Source organism: Notothenia rossii (genome assembly GCF_949606895.1).
Source record: "Notothenia rossii genome assembly, chromosome: 8".
NCBI lineage: Eukaryota > Metazoa > Chordata > Actinopteri > Perciformes > Nototheniidae > Notothenia > Notothenia rossii.
The window spans coordinates 74,811,088-74,836,622 of NC_136906.1; the positions used below are offsets into that span (position 1 = coordinate 74,811,088).

Below are 25,535 nucleotides of genomic sequence, written 5' to 3' on the forward strand. Positions count from 1 at the left end.
GCTTTGGTTACAGTTACAGCTGAGCAGGAAAAAAAAAGAAACATCAAAAACAAGACTGATTAGGGCTTATCTCTCTCTCTCTCTCTCTGGTTTGTTTTGAATGGCAGGAAATCTGTCAGACTCTTCTCTCTCTCCTCCTTCAGCCCCCCCCCCCCCTCTCTCTACTTTATTTCCCTTTGCTTCTCTTCAGGCTGTGGCCACAAGCGTTGGGCTTCTCCTGCTTTTTACGTTTTGTATCTCTGTTGCTTCCCGGGTGGCCTAAGGGCAAGGCAGCAATCGGCTGTGTATTCATTCTGATAATTTAGGCTATATCGCGGTGCATGTGGTTTCTGTGCACCTGTTACTGTTTGATGCTTTGTTGTTGTCCTTAAAAACGTCAGAAAATAATTTAAGGTAAAGAAGTGTGTTATTTCGAATACATATTAACAACAATTAAATCCTCTATTATTGTATACAACAATGGCTCCGTTAAGCTGGGAAATATAACAATAATGATTTTGATAATATAAATAATTATAATAAGCAACACTCGTCCATTTTTCCATTTAAACCTCGCACGTTTCTTTCAGTCACACATACACATAAAATGCTGATTTGAAAATAAATAAGAAGGTCTCTTTTCACAAAGGCAACACTCATAGTAACCCCCCTCCTCCCATGAAAAGAAATACAAAAATAGTCTAATATTCAAAGCAAGAGTAAAAAATAACTAAAACGGAAAAAAAGCAGCATTGATTAATATTTTAGCACATTTGCACATAAAATACTTTTAAGTCATAATACACTGTATATAAAGGTTTTTAATTGAAGCCATTCTGATTAATAAACTCAATATAGGATGCTATCTTATTAATAAATCCGTTGTGGTAACATCGAATAAATCCCTACTGGAAATGTGAAGCATACATTTTTAAATATTTCATTATGTAATAAAACCATAGAATAAAAAATGCCATAAAACAGTAAAAAAATCTAATGAATCTAAGACATGCAGAAAGCATCGAAAACACACCGTTTCTAAAGAAAATTCCCCATCGAAGATAAATAAATCCATCTCAAGATTGTTCTGAAAACAAACGAAAATGCCGTTTTATCCTGTTGCTATTTGTCAAAATAACGCTATAATATTTCAAAGCAAACTTACATTTCCGTTGAAAATCCGTACATTTTTTTGTGTAAAATCAACATTGCCGATGTGAATAAAAAAAAAGAATAACACGTCGAAAGCGAGTCTTTTGGAAAAATACAAATGGGTCAAAAAGGGAAAATGTCCACAAAAAGCGTTTAGAAAATGTTGAAAGAAGCACTCGGTTCCTTATTAAAGCGAAGATACAATATTTATTCCTTGTCTCCTGGGATGCTCCGCTCCGTCTATTGTCCTCCCATTCCTCAGTGCTGATGCTTAATTTTCAAAACTTCTATATTACCAAGGGACCTACGACATCAGCCGAGAAATACCCTGCAAGTACAAAATCCGTGAGCCAGCCCCGTCCGTGCAGAGGGGAGACGCTCCTGCTTTCTGCCGATACCGAGAGCAGGCGAGGGGGACTTTTCCATTTCTCTTGCTTCTTGAGGATTTTAACGCGTTTTTTATTATTACCATTCGACCGGACCAGAGAGCGGAGAAAGAAAAAAAAAACGGGGTCACTTTGGAGAAAAAACACAATGTCAGCGACCTTCCCCGGACTTGTCCACGACGCAGAGGTAGGCTAATAATTAAATTACTTATAACTGAAATTATAGTAGGTGTGTGGAAGAAAAAATATTGTTTGGTTTAGAATTACGCACGCATTAGGATATCCTCGTTTACTTGAATTAGCCTACTGGATAAAATAATTAAATGCATTGGAGAAATTAGTCGTTCATCTCAGTGCAGCAACCGGTAAAAACGGGGCTTTTTATTATGTGTGTGGAAGCAGATAACAGTGTGATTAGAACATTTTAGGGCGGTTCACTCCGCTGTGTCTCTCTCTGCTTACCTCCCATCCACAATGAGCGAGAGAGCAGGGACAGTACATTTGCCAGCAGCTCGGTAATAATAATAATATATAACAGCACGCCTTTTAAAACGCTGCAAGGAGAGTGACAGGCATGCCAAAGGGAGAGGGGAAAAATACCGATGGCTCCTGTTGCCGTGTTCCCCTCCCGGGCGTGTGGAAATGACATCTCCTTCAGGTGGTTTAAAGTGGAGAAAAAAAAACGCTTTGAGTGTGTGAGTTGTGTTTTTGCGTGTGTTTTGGGAGGCAGAGAGAGGAGACACCACGGCTGATGCTAAATGACACGCGGCTCATATATCTCCCCGTCTCTTTATTATCTTGTAGATACGTCACGACGGATCAAACAGCTACCGACTCATGCAGCTCGGGTGCCTGGAGTCCGTGGCCAACTCCTCGGTCGCCTACTCCTCCTCCTCCCCGCTCACCTACCCGGCGCCCGCGGGCACGGAGTTCGCCTCGCCCTACTTCTCCGCGAACCACCAGTACACGCCCCTGCACCACCAGTCCTTCCACTATGAGTTCCAGCACTCCCACCCGGCCGTGGCCCCGGAGGCCTACGGGCTCAATTCGCTGCACTCGGGCCAGTACTACCAGCAGATCCACCACGGAGAGCCCGCGGACTTCATCAACCTGCACAATGCTCGCTCGGCTCTCAAGTCCTCGTGCCTGGACGAGCAGCAGCGGCGCGAGCTCGGCTGTCTCGACGCGTATCGGCGCCACGACCTATCGCTGATGACGTCACACGGCTCCCAGGCCTACGGCGTCGGTATGCACCACGCGGACCAGAGGCTGCTGCCCGCCGGCGGCCTGGGGCTCTCATCGTCCGGGTCAGAAGATCTGCAGGTAACACTCTGTCCGATAATACACACACACACCACCTCCAGGCCTCACATCCAATGGCGGTCCTAGACAAGTTTTACTGCCTGGGGAAATATTGAATGAGAGGACAAGGGAGACAAAGACAGTGTTCAAGATTTAAACTCAGTTCATAAAGTCATAGCACATCAAATATAAAATACCATTATTGGTGTCAGGGGCATAGTTGCAATTGTAGTTACTTGATTTACTTAACCATGAACCTAAATGCAGTTGAGGGTAAGACATAGCCTATTGTTGCAGCCAAATATTGTATTTCTTAATATTTGTTAGTGTTAGTGACAGGAGTTCTCACAGTAACTTAGTTTCAATGTATTTAATTACACCCCATTCCAGTTATCTTTGGCCCAAGTTAGAGTATAGTGTTGGCTGAAAAACTTCCCAAATAGCATTATCATATGTATTATTTTTTAAGGGGGCCACAGGGGGGCCCAAGCTCAGTGTTACAGTTGTTAGAACCGCCCATGCTCATATCAACACCTCATTGTACACACTATACCATCCATTGCATTTCACTGGTTTATTAACACTGCTCCATGAGATATGATAAAATACAAACCCTTTCAAGACCCAGTATCCCTGCCCCACTGGCCTACTATTGAACCCCCCTCTTCCCCCCCAGCAAACAGCAATTCCCAAATATTGAACAGAAAGACAGTGCCAGATGTCTGTCTGTCTGCCTGTCTACTTCTCCTGTCTGCTGTCTATGACACAGACCAAGCGGCATTACATTTAGCCTGCAGTTTTTTACCCACTCTGTCCTACTTTGGAGTAAATAATGTTGGATCTTGAGATGATTTTGTTGCCAAACCAAACGTGACTGTACAACAGGCTGAGTAAATGTCAAGTGCACCCGGCGCAGCGCCTCTGAAAGGACGGTCTGTTTTCTAAAGGTTAATTGACTGGCAGTCTATACAATCCCATTGTGAAATCCACCCTTTATTTTGCCCTGAAACACACGGGACCCATATTTTACATAATTCTTTTCGATGTAAAGAAATGGTGGAGATGAATCGCACGGCCCTTGTGTGTGTCAGTGTGTGTGTGCTTATGTGTGAGTGTGTGTGTCCGGCTGTCTGTTGAGGCAGAGAAAAGCCGCTGGTTGCTCTATTCTCCGGTAAAGGGCGGATTAACGGATCGGGGTTCAGAGCACAATGCCCTGCTGCAGCACCATAAAGCACCGTAGTTTATCCAATTACCGACTTAACGTCAATCAACTTTGTTGCTTATGCAGCGACATCTGAGCTGCTTAAAACACGTCTCTAGTTAAACACACTTTAACACAGCGACACATCATTTCCGTCACGTTTACTGTTTACCAACTCCAGATCAGCTCGGAGTCGCTTTTATCGAAATGTGTAGACGTCATTTTCGCTACGTTTTTTACACTCTTTTTATATAGTATAAATAATAACAGCAATTATATTTTAAAGGCGATAAAAATACGTTTTTATTATTTTTAACAATTATTCAGTTTTCTTTAATTTAGTTTACTTTATTTAAAGGAAGTGGAAGGATTACATTTAAAAAAATTGAATTGTCCTTAAACATTGCAGCAATTTATGAGAATTACAATTTGTTATTTGTTAATCACTATTTCTCATGCACTTTTTAAATACGGTTTCTAGGATTAAATAATGTAAATTCTGTGTTAAAAAAACATAACATGTCATTCGTTTTTTTCTGTAATTTTCCAAACATTATTCAGCTTCATGTATTTATTTGTATTTAAAGGGTGTGGTAGTGTAGACTGTTGATGATTAAATAAAAATAACGTGAACTGTTCTTAAATATTATTGCAAGGTATAAGAAATACAATTGTGCCTGCATGATTTATTTATCATTATTATATGTTATATACAATATTATATTACAATTTCTCATGTACCTTTTAGATGCGAAATTCAAGAATGGTAATTCCGCGATAAAACAAAATGTAATTTAGCCTACTGTAAATATATGTTTTGTTAAATCAGGCAACCGTTTAAAGTTAATAGTAGTAGTGATACAAAGTAAATTATTTTATGTTAATTTCAAGGCTCTCACTTGATCATTGTTAAAGCAAATACCATATTTATCTCATAAGCTGCTAGCACTTGAAAAGAGCCCAGGTTTGACCCTTTTATTGAGAAAAAGAAAGAGCCGGTTCGTGAACCTGAGCTCGCGCGAGGCGGATGTCTGAACGGAACAGATGCGGCCATGGTCTCGTGCAGCTCGGTCGCATGTTTGAGCGTTAAAGAGATTTTCATGCTGAACAAAAGCAGCTGCCACACCTTTCTCCCGTCACTAAGCTAATTCATGCAAGACCTCTGCGTTTTGTATATTGATTTTATAATCACTTTAGCTTCGGAATAGAAGAAAAGGGAACAGGAGCTGGTTAAGAAAGAACTACAACAAGCTCCCTTTTCTCACTTTTATTTTAATCAGGCTTTCTGCGTGGGCCAGGCCTCGAGGCTCGCACGAGGGATTAAGTGTTTTCTGAATAAAAGCGCGTGTTCTTCTTTCTTGATGACATTGTTGATAGCACGCGAGCCTGATCTGGACCAAAATGGCGACTGTAACAGGTTTCCATACATTCAGGGAAACCTGTTTACCACTTAATGTATGGGAATAAATAAAGGGTTGAGTCATGTTGTATGGAGTTAGTGTGGAGAAATTAGAAGATATAATGGATTTTAACTGGTCAAATAAGCACACATTACAGTATATTTGTAGAGCCATATTGAATATTGTCTTTCCGTTTATGAATGGGGAACATTTAGTGATTTAATGTGACATTTCCCTTTCTCCTATAAGCCTTAATACAGCTTCTTGTGTGTGTATTGTTTTGTTGCTTGCTATACTGTGTACATGCAGTGCATATATGGAAACCTGCTTACTGAGTACATCCTACATATTGTGGAGTTATAGTGAAGAGACAAGCAATACTAGTTTTTAACCGTTCAAACAAGCACAATTCCTATTTGTATATTGAATACTTTCCATAGATGAGGGAAATGCAGGGACTTCATGTGATTTATTTCCCTTGGCAGCTTGTTGTGTGTCAGTATTATTGTATTGTTGTGTGTGTATTGGTTTGTGCTATATAGAGTGAACCCCAACAGGTTGGTGGCTGAAACCAAACTCTGGACACTAAAGCTCATTCTCAGTCTGGACGAGGTGTGCTGTCCTCGCTTTTAGCCTGAAGCCTTTCAAATTAAGCTCGTTTCTGGGTGAGCCGTGAGCTGCATCCTTTATCTTACTGTGCCCTCAATTTTACTCAAATCCTTAAGTGACGTTCACTTTCTAACAAAAAGGCTTTCACCACTGACTATTGCTCAAAGGGCCAATGTTTTTTTGCGGATGTAATGTAAAATGTGTTAGCTTTTATAACCAAATGTAACCTAAATTGTTTAGTGTTTCACAACCTGTGGTTCGGGCAGCCCTAAAGGGATCGAATCACGTATTGTGCTACACAAAAAAATCTTGTTTTGTACCTATTCACAATGTGTTCTTATGAATGACTGACTCTAATACCTTGATGCTGCTTAAATGATCACAATGGGATGGGTACATAATAATGAACGTACTGTTTAAATGGAGACAAGCCAATGATAAGGAACCACTGATCCATACACATAATACTGAATAATTATCCACTATTTAGCTGCTGATGTCAAGAAATGTATGTTTAAATAATAGTGTTCTTTGTTCTGTCATTGCAATTATCAATAGCCTTATTTCATAGGCCTACATTCTGTTAGAGGAAACATTTTGATGGTGAATTGATTATCAGAAAGAATCACATCTCGCAAGAAAAACGAAAGAAACCCCATTAATTCAAGGTGTTTCTGAAGCAGCTGGGTACCCTGTGCTCCAGCGGTGTGAAACACATCTGGGTGAAGTGATTTCACCTGCCTGGGCTCGTGCTAATGAGTGCGTGTCTCCGCAGGGCTCCGTGGAAGCGCAGTGTGGGCTCGTGCTGAACGGCCGAGGAGGCGTCATCCAGAGAGGTAAGGGCTTATTCTCTCTCTATTGTTGTACCTGAGGACCGTGAACACAACACGACAGCGAGCAGACAGACAAACAAGCGGAACTGCTCCTCTCTCTTATCTGCTGTCAAGATGTTACAGGAGCGGCTCCATTTAAACACCAACACACTGAACACGCTGCTCCACATTTCCACTATGAAATGGACTGTCACTCAACTGGGATTTTATCAGTCACTTGAAACGTCATCGAGTTTTATATCCACGAAATTAAAATGTCAACAAAGTCATGATTTAATATGATTTGATAGTGTACTTACTATTATTTGCATTATTCTAACAGACACTTCCTCAGTGGTGTAAATTATTTACTCAAGTACTACTTATATGTAGTGTTGAGGTACTTTGTGATCAATTCAGAGGTAAATAGTGTACCTTTACTCCACTACATTTATTTAGTTACTTTACATATATAGATAAATGATGTGAAATATAATCAACACTTAAATCAGACTGTACACCTGGAGTAAATTCACAGGCTACCCTGAAATGGACCACTCTGCATAATGGTACTTTTAATATATTTGAATGCCAATACTTTTGTACTTTTACTTGAGTAACATTTTGAATGGACTTTGAATTGTAACAGAATATTCCTACACTCTGGTACTTATACTTTAACTTAAAGATCTGAGCACTTTTCCCAGCTCTGTCTTTCACTCTAAATATTATTACGTTTTTTCCAGGTAAATTCAATTGTGCACAAAAAACAAAAATAGTATGATTTTATAATGCACACCTAGTTCTCACCCAGATTTGCATTTTACATTTTATATCATTACTGCACGATAACAGACACTTCCTGTTTGAAGTCAAACCTGTAGGCTATTAGCAGAGCACACTGACGGTTCTTATTAAATAAACACACTGTTTTAATGTAATATGCATGCTTATTTTGGATCATAAAATCACCATGATCCCCAAACATTGCAGCTCATGACCTTTCCCCTAATAGAAAAATGGGAAAACATGGATACTATTACAAGTGATAACCCTGTTATGTTTGCTACAAGTTCTATTTTTAATCGTTTTTAAAAACACAATGACTCGAAAATAATATCTAAAAGGCTATGAGGCTTCATTAAACAAACTAAAGGGTCTACAAATTAAATTATAGGTTAATAATGTATTTTGTAAATGATTGCCCATAATGTTCATTTAGCTTCTGGGCAAATATTATTATTTTGTCTTATGTATTTATGGGTTGTAATGTAGACAGATAACATTAATAATTGTTCATCTTAAATGCTGTAATTGTTATTTAGGCTAACTGTTAAATCAGATACACTAAAATAAAGCCTTTTAAGAGATGGATGGACTCAGACATCAGGCCAGCCTATTTCCTCACTAGTCTGGGTTTACCACTCCATCTTTTAGCTCCATCAAAGCCATAGATATTTTTAAACTATGTGTATTTTTTTCCTCACAGAGAGAGGAAGGCTGTGTCTCGGGTTTAACTTTTCATCAGCTCATTCTAGGTGTTGGGGCTTTTCTCTCGGATTGACGCGGGAATCCCTTCGCTATCACTTTCGGTTAATGGTGCGCCGTATTTGGCCCTGAGCTCAGCCGCTGCAACCATCACAACCAATAATCTTTGCTTTACCTCGCGCTCCCGTATCGATAGCTTCTCTCGCCTCGGGCGCACGCTTTGATATGCTAATGCCGCGCGGGGCCCCGGATTCAGCCGAGATCATATTAATGTTGTTCTTTCTGACTGCGGCTTTGGCGGCATGAATATTCACATAACCTTTTTCAAAAGAAAATCACTCAAGAAACGCGGATCCTACTTAGGGGGAGTCGTCTGTGTTTTTAATCATCCCGCTCTATCCCCTTTTCCAGTTCAGCTTTATAACAGCATGCTCAAACAGAGGTGGGAGAAGGAGATCTTGTATTTAAGTATCTGTTACAAGCAAAAGTATACTGCATTCAAAATGCTACTTAAGGTATAACAGTAATGTAGTACAAAAAGTAAAATGACTCATTATGCAGATTGGCCCATTTCAGACTAATACAAAGCCTATCATATGTTTTGATTATAATTATTGATCATTAAAGGTGCAGCTAATGACTTTGTATTCTGCAGGGTAGCTTGTGAATTTACTCCAGGTGGAACTAAAGTCGGATTTAAGTGTTGATTATATTTCACATCATTAATCCAATTGTGCAAAGTAACTAAATATTACATAAATGTTAACCTCTGAATTGCAGTGGGAAATGAAAAGTAGCAAAACATTGAAATACTCAAATAAAGAACAGTTCTCTCAACATTTTACTTAAGTAGGCTATGCTACTTGAGTAAATGTAGGCTACCTATTTACTTTACACCACTTCTCTCAGATCAAGCAGATCTGTCAGGCGCGCCCCCGTCACCTCCCGTGCACGTGCATCTCTCTATTCTGTTAAAGACATTGGCGGGCTGTTTATTGGAGCTATAAACATTGTTGTTAGAATATGAGGAGAATGACATTTGGCCCGTGTCTCTTTTTCTTTAATTTTCGTGGCAAACTCGTAAAAGGCGCTTGATTCCGCGTGTGATCCCGCCCGCCGCTCGCGCCGCAGCCCGAGGCTACTCTCCGTTTAAATACCGTTATCGCCTCTGGGCCCGCGCGCTCCACTGACTGCACTATACCGGCAATAGCTCTTTTCGATTGCCCTTGGCAACATGAAATACAAACTACTTTGAATCAAAACATTTTTAGGGGAATTAATATGATGTGAACACACGGCTTTCAGAGGCGCGCGCCCCTGTCAGAGCGCGTGAGTCTGACAGACAGGTCTGCAGGGTTTGTGTCACACGCAGACACAGACGAGCCGGACTTCACACACACACACACACACACACACACACACACACACACACACACACACACACACACACACACACACACACACACACACACACACACACACACACACACGCACACGCACACACACACGCACACGCACACACACACACGCACACACATTCACACACATATGAGTGAACCAAACTATCAATGGATTCCCCTCGACCTGCAATCTAACGTTTTTGCATGCCATAGTGAAATACCACTCCCTTGCGCAAAGTGCTGGAGTACAATAGTTGCCACATAATAGAGGTTCAGGAATGAGTCCTAAAACCCGGAAATTAGTTTGCATTTAACCACTTTTGGGTCTCGATTCAAAAGTTTAAAACAGACATAAAATAGGCCAGTAAATGCGAATTTCTCAAGCTTGTCTGTCATAAAAATGGTAGCACTAACAAGTAACTAAACTAGCAAACGTCCTCACGTCAAACATTAGCCGCCCTTTAGCTTAGCGGTGGTGATATGAAGTCATGTGACCTTAATGCAGGTTGTTTATAGCCCAACGTTAGCTTTTAACTTCTAGCGATTGGATTTAGGCCTATGCTTCAAAAGTTATAACATCTGAGTGAATATGTGGAGATGATCTTGCTGAACAAAAGGTGCCGTGATAATGCTTAATATCCTATTTTCTGCAATATTCCGAAATCCAATGGAAAAATCCTATTATATTTTGTTGAGGAAACCCTTGCAATGCTAACTTCCGTGTCGGGTCGACAACAATACGTCATCACTCCTCCACTTCTGCACAAGAGGTGCTTAACAGAAAGGTGGGCGTCGCTGTCCGTGGTGCTGAACCTGGCTGACATGTTTCTGTCTGACTGCCTTCCTGCGGCCAGAGAAACTAGCCCATTTCTGCTGAACCTAAATAATAGATTCACAGAGCAAAGAATATAGGTTACACTTGCTCATATACAAGGCTTACTCGGTGGCCAAATAGTCCACATTGCCTGGAAAGATTGGGTGTGCAGCCAATCGTCGCCTGCAGCGTTGTTCTTTCGGCCTAAATGGCTTCCCTTTCTTCATTCCATCATATCCAGCACGGCCTAATAACAAAGCGACACACCCTGCTGTTAGATTTGATAATGAGGCAGATGAATAATAGAATATAGCCTACAGTACATCAGACAGAAACCTTGCGTTTCAGCTGCTTGGGACGTTAGTTCAAGTGAAAGTTTAATAATAATAGGCAGAGCAGTCGATTTATTCCAGAAGGATGCAGCTACACTGATTCAGGTGTAATTAATAATGTGAGAGCCTTCACCATCACAACACCAATCGTTTATTTAGAAGCCTCAAGAACACAAGCCGGTGGTTTGTAATTGAAGGGAGGCTTTTATTGAAGATTACAGCAGGCTTTTCTTACATACAGACTAATATTGAGCTGAAACCGAAATATACATATTATATTGTAATAAATGTAATATTTAACAAATGAAAAGGAGAAAAGCACATTGATCTCACCACTGGTGTTTGAAGATACTAGATTTGTATGGATCAAATGTGCCTTTATATCAAATTGCATTCAGATTTGAATAATATATATGTTGCCTTTAAAGGCTGTGAACAAGCCACGTGTCCAGGAAAAAAAGGTGTATCTTCAAATATTTGGTCAGTTTTCAGATAAACTTAAGGATTCATGGTTTTCAAATGGGTTAAAAGACTTCACCTGCTTCTTAAAATACATAGACCATTTTAAAATCAGTTGGATTATCTGTGAAATATATTTCTACAAAGCTCAAAGAGGGTTGTTTTTCTTAGCTCTTGAAAAGGAGACATTTTGGAGATGCATGGTTTTCATGTGCAAAGATCAAATAGGCCGCGTCCTTAATTTGGGTTTGGAGGCAGGTTTTTGAGGCAGTGTAAACACAAATGTGGATTAACATACTGCCTGTGACAAAAGAAAGGCTGTTAATATAAAAATATCTTTGTTTGATGAATCATTTTAATGTTATAAGACACAGGGAAAGTAACTGTGATTATCCTCCAACATATAGCTGCTTTTTTACAAATAAGGGAGATCTGATACAAAGTTTGTACGAATCCAAAGTTACCTTCCTCAGGGTTGAGGATACATTCATACTTTTATGCATTAGACTAAAATGCACATGTATTTTCTATGAGTGGAGGCTTTTCAAGGTCTGCATTGATTTTGAGGGGTTATATTCAGCACAGACCTGGAAGCAGCTACACTCAAAAATAAGAGAAAAATGCTCTTGCAGCAACCTCTCATTACTTGCAGAATTTATTACAGAATGAAGTATCCCTCAAACTAAATGAGGTCTCATCATATTTGCACTGCTTCTGGCTTTGCACTCATTTTCTTGTTGCTCTTTCAGGGAGTAAACATCTATTATTATTATTATTATTATTATTGTTAAAATGATCTGCACTTGAGAATATCCTCCTTGCATTGTTCACACTTTACTGATCCATATCTAATCAAATGTTGTAATCCTTATCATACCTGCTGTTGATGGGTGTGTGTGTAGTGTTGACACACATGGAGGCACTTGAGTTTGATCAGAATACCTGGATTTTTGCAATGTTTTAATAGACTTTAAAATCAGTGTTACCAAAAATATCATACGTGTCATTGGTATAAGGCATCTTTACAAAAACCCAACAAAACTCTTGTGTCTACGATGGAACTTTTGCAAAATAGCCCTAATGTTTCTCGTATTGTAATCTGTGCGATGTTGAAACAAACTGTTATTAAAAATGCAAAGTATAAGGTGGGTAATGATGTTTTGACATTACATTATTACATGTCACTTGTTAAACGCTTTTATCCAAAGTGACAATTTGGGGTGAAGTGTCTTGCCCAGTGACACAACAATACGCTGACTGCAGTGGGGTTTGAACCTGTGACCCCCTGATCCCAACATCAACGCTCTGCACCACACGCCTCCTCCATTTGACCCATCATTGGTAACTGTAGTACAGGATAGGTGCAACGTACAATTTCACCAATGATTTATAAAAAGCTTTTATCAACCCAGAGCAAGTGAAGGGTTTTAAATCTGCTGGATTGCTTCACAGTTTTTCTTTGTTTAATGTTTCCACTGTTGAGTGGTGCTGCAATGCTACATGTTTGTTTGTCTGTTGACACTCAGCCTCATTAGAGAAATACGTCTGCCAGCCATGTATTCACTCTTATAGCAGGGGGAAACACAATGTAATATAGTGGCTGTTTGTTAAAACAACACACAGCCAGTCATTTTTGCAACGATTCCTGTCAGCTTTTACAAAAGCAACACCGAAGTGATTATTCACTGTTCCATGAAAAACTTCCTGATCATTGAAAACCCAATTTTAGTATAAAAGAAAAAACAACATGATAGGGATAAACGGGGCTGTTTGTCTTAGTTCAAGAAAAGGGGACAACAGAGTTTGTGTAAAAGGAAATGTGTGCCGTGTGACTCAACAATATAACCTTATCAAGTGACTCAACTGACAACCATTTACATTTCTGGTTTCTTAAACTATTCCTTTTCCTATCTATAGTAGACACTTTTCCTCCATGCCTAACATTGCTATGTGTTGTGTTTGTGTGCAGGGGGAACGTGTGTGGTGAACCCTACAGATCTGTTCTGCTCGGTGCCGGGCCGCCTGTCCCTGCTCAGCTCCACCTCCAAGTACAAAGTCACCATCGCCGAGGTGAAGAGAAGACTGTCCCCACCAGAGTGCCTGAACGCCTCCCTACTGGGCGGCATACTGCGCAGGTCAGTACACACACACACACACACACACACACACACACACACACACACACACACACACACACACACACACACACACACACACACACACACACACACACACACACACACACACACACACACACACACACACACACACACACACACACACACACACACACACACACACACACACACACACACACACACACACACACACACAATTTATGGTTTGGCAAAACATATTTGAGACACACATCCACAAGAACATCACATCCATCTTGTTCAGCCACAGGGTTGTATAGGAACTAGATTGATTAGATAGTTGACCGATATTTTAACTTGAAGCAATTTTAGTAATTTTAAGAGAAAGTACTTAGTTGATCCCTATTGCAGACCATTTAATAAAAAAATGTAAGGCATAAAGTTTCTCCCAATAAATCCACTGATCCCTGGTCACAATTTGATAGTATTTTCCCAAAAATATTGAAGCCATGTAAGACAAAAGAAAAACGTGTGTTATTTTGCGGCTGCAGGTTTATGCATGAGTCCAAATGTGTACATGTGCAAGTGAAATCGTCGATAAATATCAAAACTAAAAGAATAAATCAGAAATTAAAAGCCACATTCATGACAAAATGTAGATTTATCACAGGGCTGTTCATATGGATTCTACAGATAATTGAAACTATGTTTGTTATTGCGTCCCCCTGTATGTCCTGTAACAACATGTCACTGAAGAGTATGTAACAGAAAGGGGGATTTTAAAAGTGAAAACCGTTTTTTAAAGCGTAAATCTGACAGGGGGGGGGGGGGGGGGGGACATTGGCTGAGTCTTTGGAGCCCTAAGATGAAACAGAGGATATACTGCAGCGCGCACAAAGACTTATTGTGGGCGAGCGAGGGGCCGGGCTGCACGCGCCGCCATGCCCAGGGAGAGAGGGGGGAGAGAGGGAGGCGAGACCAGGCCAAAGCATGCCAGGATCAGAGGAAACAGAGGAAAGCAAGAGTTGCCAGCGCTGTATTATTGATGAGGCGGAGAGAAAGGGAAGGGGGGAAGAGGAGAGAGAGAGAGAGTATGGCTGCTTTACTACAAGATGAGGCCTGAACAAACATGTGCCGGTTGATCTGGATCTACAGGAGAATAAATCAACAGTGTCTGTCAGAAAATTACAATCAACGTTCATGAGTTTGTGCAGGTTTCTCTCTTTGGACACTTGATTGGTCACAGATTGATAGAAAAACCTCAGTCATTTCAATCAAAACATCCCAGAAGGATCTTTGAGGCGTGTTATCGGACAGAAAGTAACCACATTTGGATTTAATATCTCACTTAAAAAAGATAAAGAAATGAAAGGGACTATTATTGGGTATAGAGAGACTCAAATGCTCAAACAGTGACGGAGGAAACTCAAGGGGACATGCCATCATATCCGTGTGTAAAAAAAGCATATTTCATATATAACGAGTTGACATGTTTTAATTTCACACGCTTTGATTTTAATTTCATAGCTTTGTCAAATCAAAGCAAATCTATATTCTTCTAAGACTTAATTAAACACATATTGTTCTGTAGGATAATGGGGACCGACGGTTTGTTCGTGGTTTCATTACCTGCTGATCAGTGCTGATGGTATCTGTGTGTCTTATGATGTAATGAAATCAGGATGAGAACAGGACTATTTATCCTAAGGGGAAATTGGTTTTATGACAGCTGCCATAATTTAAAACAAAATGGAGATTATTATTAACCAGGTCATGTTAAAAACGTCCAGCACTATATATTACTAAGTGATTGGAGTATTGCACTATAGCCTAAGCATTGTCCTTAATGCACCGTTTGAAAGGGTTTAAGCTGATGTTGTAGTCCCGGTGTAAGTCATAGTGTGGTTTTGAATATGTGTTTTCATTTTGTCCACAGAGCGAAGTCTAAGAATGGAGGCCGGTGTCTTCGTGAGAAATTAGACCGTTTGGGCCTCAACCTGCCGGCCGGACGGAGGAAAGCTGCCAACGTCACACTGCTCACATCCCTGGTGGAAGGTAAGGGATTTCTGCCTAAAATACTTTCCAATAACGTCTATATCTTATTCACAGCTTCAGGTATATTCCAGGTTTTCATATTTAATTATTTCAGCTCTTGTTTAATCAGTCCTTCTCCTGGTTTTGTGCTCAGGTGAGGCGCTCCACCTGGCGAGGGACTTCGGCTACACCTGCGAGACAGAGTTTCCCAGCAAGGCGGTGGGGGAACATTTGGCAAGGCAGCACAGCGAGCCGAAAGAAACCAGCGCACGCAAGAAGATGGTCCTGGCTACAAAGTGAGAACACACTTATTCATCTACACATGAATGGTGTAGCTAAGACACACTGAAATAGTTTGCTTTTGTTACTTTTTGTCAAGAAAAAAAAGTATGTTTAATTCTGAACTCTCCTGATGACGATGTTTTTGCAGGTTTAAAAAGGCAAAAGTTCAAGATTTAACTTTCCGTTTGTCTACAAGTTTATAGTTGTTGTTGAAAATCACACAGTAGTGCAACAAGGTCAAGAAAATGTATCATTTTGAAATTGGATTTTTCACACAATTACATTTTCACTCTGCTCCTTATTTTCAGCCACTTTATAGCCATCCTACTACTAACCGTCTACCTTGAGGGAAACCTTTGATAAAAAGTGCTCCGACCAACAGCAATATTGACTTTAAGAGAGGCAGACAAAAGAAAAAAAATGTAATAAAATGCATTTCAAGACAATGTAATGCAACATCTTGCCATCAGGCTTTTGTTTGTTAAGGAAATCTAACAAGAACGGTTGCCTGTGGCGACTGGAAGTGCTGAAGGGAAACAGCTCCCACTCTGTACCAGCTAAAGTCCTCCCATCAAGGATTTATAGACTGAACAAAATAAAAAAAGACAGACCAAGAAATCAAACTTTTGCAGAATGTTTTGTATCATGTTGTGTATCAAATGTTTTCTTTGTTTTTGGATCAACATTGAACCTTTCTAGCTCCTGCCTGTAGTGTTTACAGGGGGGAATTACATATTGTGTTGATCCAAAATGAAGCAGGAACAAGTTGTTGTGTTGGGGACAGATGGTAACCCCTCCTTCCCTCCCTCCCTCCCTCCTTCCCTCCATCAGGCAAATCTGTAAGGAGTTCCAGGACTTATTGAGCCAGGACCGCTCTCCTCTGGGCTCGTCCAGACCGACAACCATCCTTGAATTGGACATCCAGAGACACCTCACACACTTCAGGTAACACACAAGCTCCTAAAGCGATGAAAAGTCACTTAAGATTGTGAACTATCGAGACAGTTTTCTCGTCAATTTGTAATTTGGCAAAGATTACAGAAGAGCCGCTTGCTAGCACAAATGTCACATCTACAACGTCGCCCGTCGCAGATTACAAACCTATAAAAAGGAGATGTAGTGTCTATAGTTCGGTTGTAGAAATACAGTTAGACACAGACTGAACAGCAGTTGAGAGGTGTCCTGACATTTAGCTTTGCAAAAACATGCCTGAGGGCGGAGAGACCAGTATGATATTGGAAAATTGATTCTTAAAATCGATATTTTATGGTCAATGTTTATGTTTCGACTAACCTCATTTATGCACTATTGTTCTTCTACAGTATTGGAAAGCTTTGAGTTTAAGTCAGGATTAAGATGTGTGCCATTAAAAAGTGTTTTATTGAGCAAATAGAAACTGAAAGGAAGGAATTACAGAGTGTTCTTTTGAAATGGTGTCTGTCAGTTTACTATCGTGGAAAACAAAGAAAAGCAGCAAATGACCACAAATGTGTGACATTGCCACGTATTGATTAATCGATGTCTATTACGGCCTAGCATTTGTTAAAACTATTTCAAAATGTAAAAGAAAATGTGTAGAGACATGGTGGAAAACATTTATAACATCACAGGCAATTAAAGCTCTGCTCTCACAGGGGTAAGCCTGATTAAAGACACTCTTTTAGGAGGATTACAAGCTCCATAGTGCAGGGAGAGCAAAGTTTAAAGTGGACCTATCATGCTATATTTGAATAATATAGTGTAGGACCATACCTGTATAAGGCATATTTATACTTTTTATTTTTTTAAAGACCAAACAGATCATGCATTTTAGCCATTCCTCATTTCGCTCAATTTAACACTGTCTTTGCATGGGCTGATTCTGTGAGAACAGCACCATCTACAGGCCTGGCATATGTACTACAGCGTCTCCAGCGCTTTGGAACGGCAATGTCCGTGGCTGTCTCCTCCTGATTGGTGGAGTTGGCCAAATAGCCGTAGCTTCACTTCTGTGACGTCATAGAAGTGTTCAAATCTGGATCAGTCTGTATCAGATCCGTTGCAGCCCCTTTTTTAGAGATTTGGGTATGGAGGAAAAAAGAGAGGGTTGTGTTTTCTGACATTTGGTGAGTTCCCTGGAACACCGGGGACACATGTTCATGTAGAAAAGACGTACAAAAGTGCATTTTGCATGATAGCTCACCTTTAAGAGAGAAGAAGTCTGCTCAGGAACAAACCCAAACTGTACTCCATATTCCTGTCTTTGTGCCCCTGAATGAAACAACAGTCTGTGATTGTTCTGACATGTTTCCCCCCTCTTCCCCCCTCACAGTCTGATCACTCACGGGTTCGGGACGCCGGCGGTCTGTGCCGCTCTCAGCACCTTCCAGACGGTCCTGAGTGAGATGCTCAACTACCTGGACAAAAGCTTGGGCGGGAAGACGAGCGGACCCAACGACCAGCAGATCAACAACAGCTCAGAGAAGACGCAGCTCCGGAAAACAGCGGAGCCCCAGAGCAAAGACGGGAAAACAGAAAAGACTGAGTAGCCCACTCCCACCGTCCCCGTGCCTTGGAGCGCTGCATTTAGGAGTGTGTGTGTGTGTGAGAGAGAGAGAGTGTGTGAGGGTGCATTGTCAGAAAGGATTTGTTAACTCGTGTGTCTTCTTCTGTGGGACTAACCATCTTTATTATTATAATTTATTTATCTTATTTTGAAATGTAACACTAACCTGAACTGTCCCAAACAAGAAGTCCTGCTGTGTGTGTGTGTGTGTGTGTGTGTGTGTGTGTGTGTGTGTGTGTGTGTGTGTGTGTGTGTGTGTGTGTGTGTGTGTGTGTGTGTGTGTGTGTGTGTGTGTGTGTGTGTGTGTGTGTGTGTGTGTCGTGACAAGGAGGAGCAATGCCATGGAGACGGCTATGATTCATCCAAGACTTTTTATTTGTTAAATTCTTAATTCTATAAACAGGAAGTAAACATGGACATGCTGACGTCGCAGTTTTCAAGGACAGGGGTGGTGACTGCCAACACAACATTAAACACACACTACACACACACACACACACACACACACACACACACACACACACACACACACACACAAACACACACACCCCTATACCTGTGAGAGCTGTACAATCAGTGCCATATAAACCAGTGTGTTTACCATGTGGGCGACAGAGAGGCAGACACTGTTTCTGGATCAGAGACTGACACCACTGCCTGGGTTAGGCTACACTGTGGTTTGTGTGTGTGTGTGTGTGTGTGTGTGTGTGTGTGTGTGTGTGTGTGTGTGTGTGTGTGTGTGTGTGTGTGTGTGTGTGTGTGTGTGCGTGTGCGTGTGCGTGTGTGTGTGTGTGTGTGTGTGTGTGTGAGAGAGAGAGAAAGACAGAGTGAGAGAGAGAAAGAAGGGTCCAACTCAGCCATTTTGTAACAGGTGACTCTGCGGTTGCCGTCCTTCCTCTTCCCTGTGCATGTCTATCTTTGTACACTCCCCAGATCGCAAGTTTAGCCGACACAAGCTCTCTGACTCGCTCATGAACATTTGTAAAAATATATATAAATATTTAAATTACTTTTCTTGTAGGCTTTCAACTATATATATGTTAAATCCCTACCTTCTAAAATGCTGGTGTTCAATAAAGACAGTTGCTACGTGTTCTACTATTTACTCTGGTTTCATGATGTATACACACACACACACACACACACACACACACACACACACACACACACACACACACACACACACACACACACACACACACACACACACACACACACACACACACACACACACACACACACACACACACACACACACACACACACACACACACACACACAGCATGCTTTAACATACAGAAGGTGACAAAAGAGCCAGTGATTGTGAATGATCCATACAAGTTCACAGTGTTGAAATTATAAAGTCACAGTTTCTCTCTAATGTTGTGAAAAAAGGCTTTACCTACACAAAAGTTCAAAAGCCTCCTTTGTAGACGCGAGCATGTGTGTTTCCTTTTATTTTGAGTGACTTCTGTCAGCTTTTCTGCTTATTTATTTGTGATGATAAAACAGAGGGGAGCTGCTGCATGGCGTCTCCATCCGGGCTCGGTTCACTCTTTAATATTCCCCTCATTTAAAAAGAGGTCACGTTCACCGCACAACACAAACATACATAATCAGACAGGATGCATTTACAGTGATGCCTGCGCCAGTGTGTCAACCTGACTCAATGCAAATGGAGCCTCAGGTGGAGGAGTAATAGCAGCAAAGAGAGAGGAAGTGACACGGTGCACAACGCCAGTATGCATTCCCAGTCATGCTGTTATTGTTTGGTCTGCTTTTTGACAGATGGTGTTATCCCACAGATACACACACATACACTCAATGTGTTATGGTACTGGGACAAAGCTGAGCCATTGTTGATGTGGAATGCATCGTGACAAATAGCAGTTTTTTTTTATTTTTATAAGAGCAACACTAGGATGATCACAATTACAATTTGTGTAGACATACTGACACCTGCAGTATTTCTGTCAATGAGTGTTTCTCTCCAATATAAGGAAACTCAAGGGATCAAAGCAAACCTGCAACAGTTAAAACCAACGTTCATTCTAACAAGTACCGTGATATGCAAGCACATCTTTGCATAAGTGCCAGAATGTCCCTTTTGTGCTGACATTATCCTTTGACAAGTCCTTTATCAAGCAAAAACCTATCATTATCTCCATTCTCTGTTTGTGGTTTCTCACATTCGTTGTTTTTCTCTGAAGTTTCCATCACTGCAAACAGAATATTGGTCATTTCTTGGCTGTTTGGACAAAACAAGCAATGTGACAATATCACCTCTGCTTTTTGTAAAAGGGATTTCTCACTATGTTCTGAAACTTTAGGGACTAAAAGCTAACTGGACACCTTCTCCAATGATGAACTGATGGCCCTGTTTTGTTTATAATCTTCATTTCCCTTCTATGAATATGCAATATTGTTTAATAACTGATCTACTTAGAGCGGGGGTGTCAAACTCAAATACACAGTGGGGCAAAATTAAAAAATGGGTACTAGTCGAGGGGCGGACTGGTTCAATGTTTATTGCAGAACTTATTGAAATGAACTTATTGCACATATTAAACCTGGAACTAACAAAGCTTAAATTATTGCCAATAAAAACAACATTAAACATTAAATAATCAGTTGCATTAATTTCTTATGGCTCTATCTGCAGCTTTTCCAGAGTCATTTCTTATGATTACATTTTTCCACAGGCCAACAGCAGCTTCAAAAAAACTATTTCCCTCAAAGAGAAAAACAAACCTGCCCTGTTGTCGTGAGAAGGAAAGTGCAGAAGGAAACATCCATGGAAACTCAGTGTGCTGCTCTGTGATGCTAGTTCAAGCAGATACTTGGCATCTCATCTTGGGTGCAGGTTCATCAATGTTTGGGGTCAGGCTTTGAGCTGAGGAGACCCTCAGGATGGAGTCAAGGTGTGCGTGCAATATACCGGCGAGCCAGATCTCATAGTAATTAGAAATGATCCTGCGGGCCGAAATTAAATCCACCAATGGCCTGATTTGGCCCCCGGGCCTCGAGTTTGACACATGTGACTAAGAGTTTATTTACCAAATCCAGGTTTTCTATCACAAGAAGCAGCACTGTAGTGCCTCTGTATTGTTTCAGGGTTTTACTTATTCAAACATCCTTATCCAAACCCATCTCTTAAATAAAGCAATGGATGTCTAGCTTTTTCAACAAACGTTAACATTAAAATAGTTTTGCCCCTAAATACATTGATCTTCAAACACTTCATGAAGCCCAATGAAAGAAAAGGGAGTCTGAGTAACATGCACACACATCATATTTCTTAGGATGTGGTTTGAAATGTTTACACACAGCAATGTGTTACCACAGGAAGTCCAATTTGACTTTAAATCAACATTTCGACACATAAAAGGTGCCCAAATGTTGAGATTTTAAAAGATTTCAAACATTTGTCTTGTTGTGCTACAGAATAGTATGCATGTATGTGAATCCTAGTTTGCTTTTGTTTTTTATATGACATGTTTTAATCTCATTTTAGTCTCAGATGCTGGGCGGAACTTCAATCATATTTGGCTGATATGGAAGAATCCGCCTGATATATAATCAAACTCACGAATCTGCGGCACTGCGAGTAGAGATGTAACAGACAGAGGGATGAAGCTTTCTAAATTGGTTCTTTGATGGTTGCTGCATCTCACTGGAGGGTACGAGCAGCAAAACACACACACACACACACACACACACACACACACACACACACACACACACACACACACACACACACACACACACACACACACACACACACACACACACACACACACACACACACACACACACACACACACACACACACACACACACACACACACACACACACACACACACACACACACACCAGTCAGAGAAACAGACACTTAATCACGCTTTTATCTCTTACTACTGGATGATGAACATGTAATCCCTGTGAAAGTCATCTCTGCTGACCCTGACTCAGAATAAAGAATAATAAGCATCTCGAACAAAAATGAGCCGGGGAATGAAATCGATGCATTGCTTGTGCCGGAGTTTCTGTAAATTGACAAACGGACAAGAATGAATCATAAGTTTGACATCAGAAATGCATAATGTGATGGGGCGGCCGATGCATTATTCACACAGCCTATTGATTGCATTTCAATGCAGCGCTCCGTTGTCTCCATCAGGCGTTCAATGTTCTCCTGTTCAGTGTGCATCCTTTCTGATCAATCTAATTAAAAGGCATGCATCCCTTCAGTGCGGATATTTACACATGGAGCTCTAACATCCAAAACACACACTAGGAAATTCTTCAACTGCGCGCAATGATTTCTGCCATTTATATAGAAGTGAATTAAACAGTGAGGTCTCAGAGGGACTATAACTCCTGCTGACTGCGCCCCACAGTCACGAAAAGCAAAATCTGCCAACTTCTAAGCCCCCTCTCTGCAGTCTCCATCCTCTGAAGATATAACCCCCCCCCCTCACCCCCTGGTTCTCTGCTAAAACCTCTTCTTCCTCTGTCCTGATCCCGTTCAGGAACATTCAAGGCCTTCTCCTTAGCTGCTGTCCTCAATGTCTGTCACACACACACACACACACACACACACACACACACACACACACACACACACACACACACACACACACACACACACACACACACACACACACACACACACACACACACACACACACACACACACACACACACACACACACACACACACACACACACACACACACACACACACACCACACACACACACACCCACACACACACACACACACACACACACACACACACACACACACACGACACCCCCAAATCCAGGACTGGAACGCTGTATTCTACATGTAGTACCTCTGCTGCTTCCAATAGTTCGATCCTGAGAGTGAAGGGGATGTGGAAGCGGTGTTTTTTTTACAGCTGTAGTATAATGGAGTTTGGTTGAGGTGATACAAGTCTTATTTAAGGTTTTATTGAAGACTCACTACCGTTTGTATTTGAATGCAAAGTTATCATTTAGTCATTTTATCTTTCCCTCTTCTGTAAGCATCCCACAGGCCGTACAGGGTCAAGCTGATGGTCACTGGTGGTCTGCCAACACTGTAAAAAACGAGTTTATTAAAAGTTATGGTGTTTTTTGTTTATGGTGTTTCTAATCTATTGGAGGAAGTCTTGAGGCCGTAAATGTTTACAGACTGTAGTTTGCATATTACTGCACGAAAAGCTTCTAAATACATCCATATTATTCCGTTTTATTTAAACCTAGACTGAGAGAAAACATGCACAAAACCAGGACCCTGAAACCGAAGCAGCTAAATTGAAATCCTTCATTCGTTTTTCCACCAGCTATTCTCCTACAGTACATGTCAAAATGTCTGCTGTAAAAGAGGATCTATCTTTTTGTTTATATGTAACATAATTGTTTTTCTTTAAAAAAAAATTCTGTTGACATATTCCTCAAGGCAAGGCAAGTGTATTTATATAGCACCTTTCAACACAAGGCAATTCAAGGTGCTTTACAAAAATGAAAGACATTCAGACAAAGGCATTTAAAAACAGTCAAGTCATCCTTTCAACCGATTACTGACGTTTACAGATTTCCATGCTGATAGATTATCAAATACATGCTGTACTCCATGTTGCATTATTGCTGAGCCTGTCACTCTTTGTGTGGTGTTCTAGTGCGACCTAGTGGTCAAAAGCAGAACTGCAGCTGGTGTCTGTTTGACTTCATGTTAACTGGATAGGATTAGAAAATGAATTCCTGATCAATACAGACAAAAAAATTAAGATATCTTAAGATGTTATGATAATGGTGAAAGAAGGAGTGAATGAGGGCTGTATTGCTGTTATGGTCACCGTGCTGGAAAGTCACCACCAAGTTATAAGGAAGTTATGAATGTTGCATATATTATTAAAACAGTATAAAAGGTCAAAAAATAAAGAAAAACAATACAATCATTAAACCTAGATTCTTAATCCTTAATGTCTACAATAAATTGCATTAAAACATGTACGAGAAGTACTGTAAAATACAAAAGGAATCCGGATGAATACTTGGTTTCATGTCCTTCTATTCAGGTTTTTTTAGGCAGATGGTTATCACATTTAATTTGACAAACCATCAAATGTGATGCAGAGTTTGTCCTTAGTGACACAAAGTCTGTGCTACAATAAATAGTAGAGTACATAATACTACACAATATTTTGAATTCACTGCAGTTCTCTTTGCTACATCAGAAAAAAAGCAGGGGTAAAATTAAATATCTGCACAAGACACATGTTGTCTAATCAAACATGACCCTGAGCAACAGTAGAGAAAATTAAATATCAGTGTCCCTCAAACAGGTGAGTTAAAACATATGACCACACTGCTCCTCCTGACCTAAATCCCATTTAGAGAAGAGCGGAAGATAAATATATATTTGTATTTTATTGATGGTTGCAAACAAAAGGCAGGGAGCAGATAGAGCAGCACTAGGGTGACATGTGTGTGTAATGTATGCTGATACATTGTGTGTCAATGCCTGCAGGACAGCGACCAGAAACATGCCTCCAGACCTCCAGACTGTCAGGACATCTGTCACTGCTGACAGTCATATGCTCTGCCATGTGTGTGTGTGTTTTACTTTAAGAGAGTGAGTGTGAGTGTGAGTGTGAGTGTGAGTGTGAGTGTGTGTGTGTGTGTGTGTGTGTGTGTGTGTGTGTGTGTGTGTGTGTGTGTGTGTGTGTGTGTGTGTGTGTGTGTGTGTGTGTGTGTGTGTGTGTGTGTGTGATCTTTGGCAGCAGGTCATTCCAGAGAACATGGGAACAGCCGTGCATCTTAAACATTCATGTCTGGTTTTCTCAGTGGCAGCTTTTTTTTTTCTTTCATCAAACATCAAAAGAGCTCAACAATGGCGGCCTTCATCGGGGTCACTAAGGACAATCTATATATTACAAGCGTTTTTGCTTTTTCAGACCTTTTCACTTGATCCATGCTTTTTGGAAGTAAGTGAAAAAACACCAACTCTGCTACCAAAGATGTTTAGACATTTTCTGGTCAAAACGTGAATTACCTAGGAAAGAAATCAAATGTTTGGACTGTAAATAACATACACATACATTAGTGTTTAGTTATAATGCCCTTTCTTTCATTGAAAAATAATTATTCTACAAAGAAGCAAGTTTTGATGGGTGGATGCATGTTTAGTCTTGGGACACTAGGGGGCGCAGTTGTCACACACATAAAGTCCCATTT

The 25,535-nt window shown here is 40.7% G+C and overlaps 1 protein-coding gene across 1 annotated transcript; it reads left to right on the plus strand.

Moving 5' to 3' along the window:
• Window positions 1–1,665: 1,665 nt before the first annotated feature.
• tfap2d (transcription factor AP-2 delta (activating enhancer binding protein 2 delta)) lies at window positions 1,666–18,274 on the plus strand (the record flags this gene model as incomplete). The annotated part of the gene is made up of 8 exons (XM_079646822.1): window positions 1,666–1,704; window positions 2,322–2,840; window positions 6,805–6,865; window positions 13,304–13,469; window positions 15,367–15,485; window positions 15,619–15,760; window positions 16,578–16,691; window positions 18,058–18,274. The coding sequence occupies 8 exons, from the start codon at window positions 1,666–1,668 to the stop codon at window positions 18,272–18,274; spliced, it is 1,377 nt and encodes a 458-aa protein (XP_079502948.1).
• Between the last annotated feature and the right edge of the window lie 7,261 nt (window positions 18,275–25,535).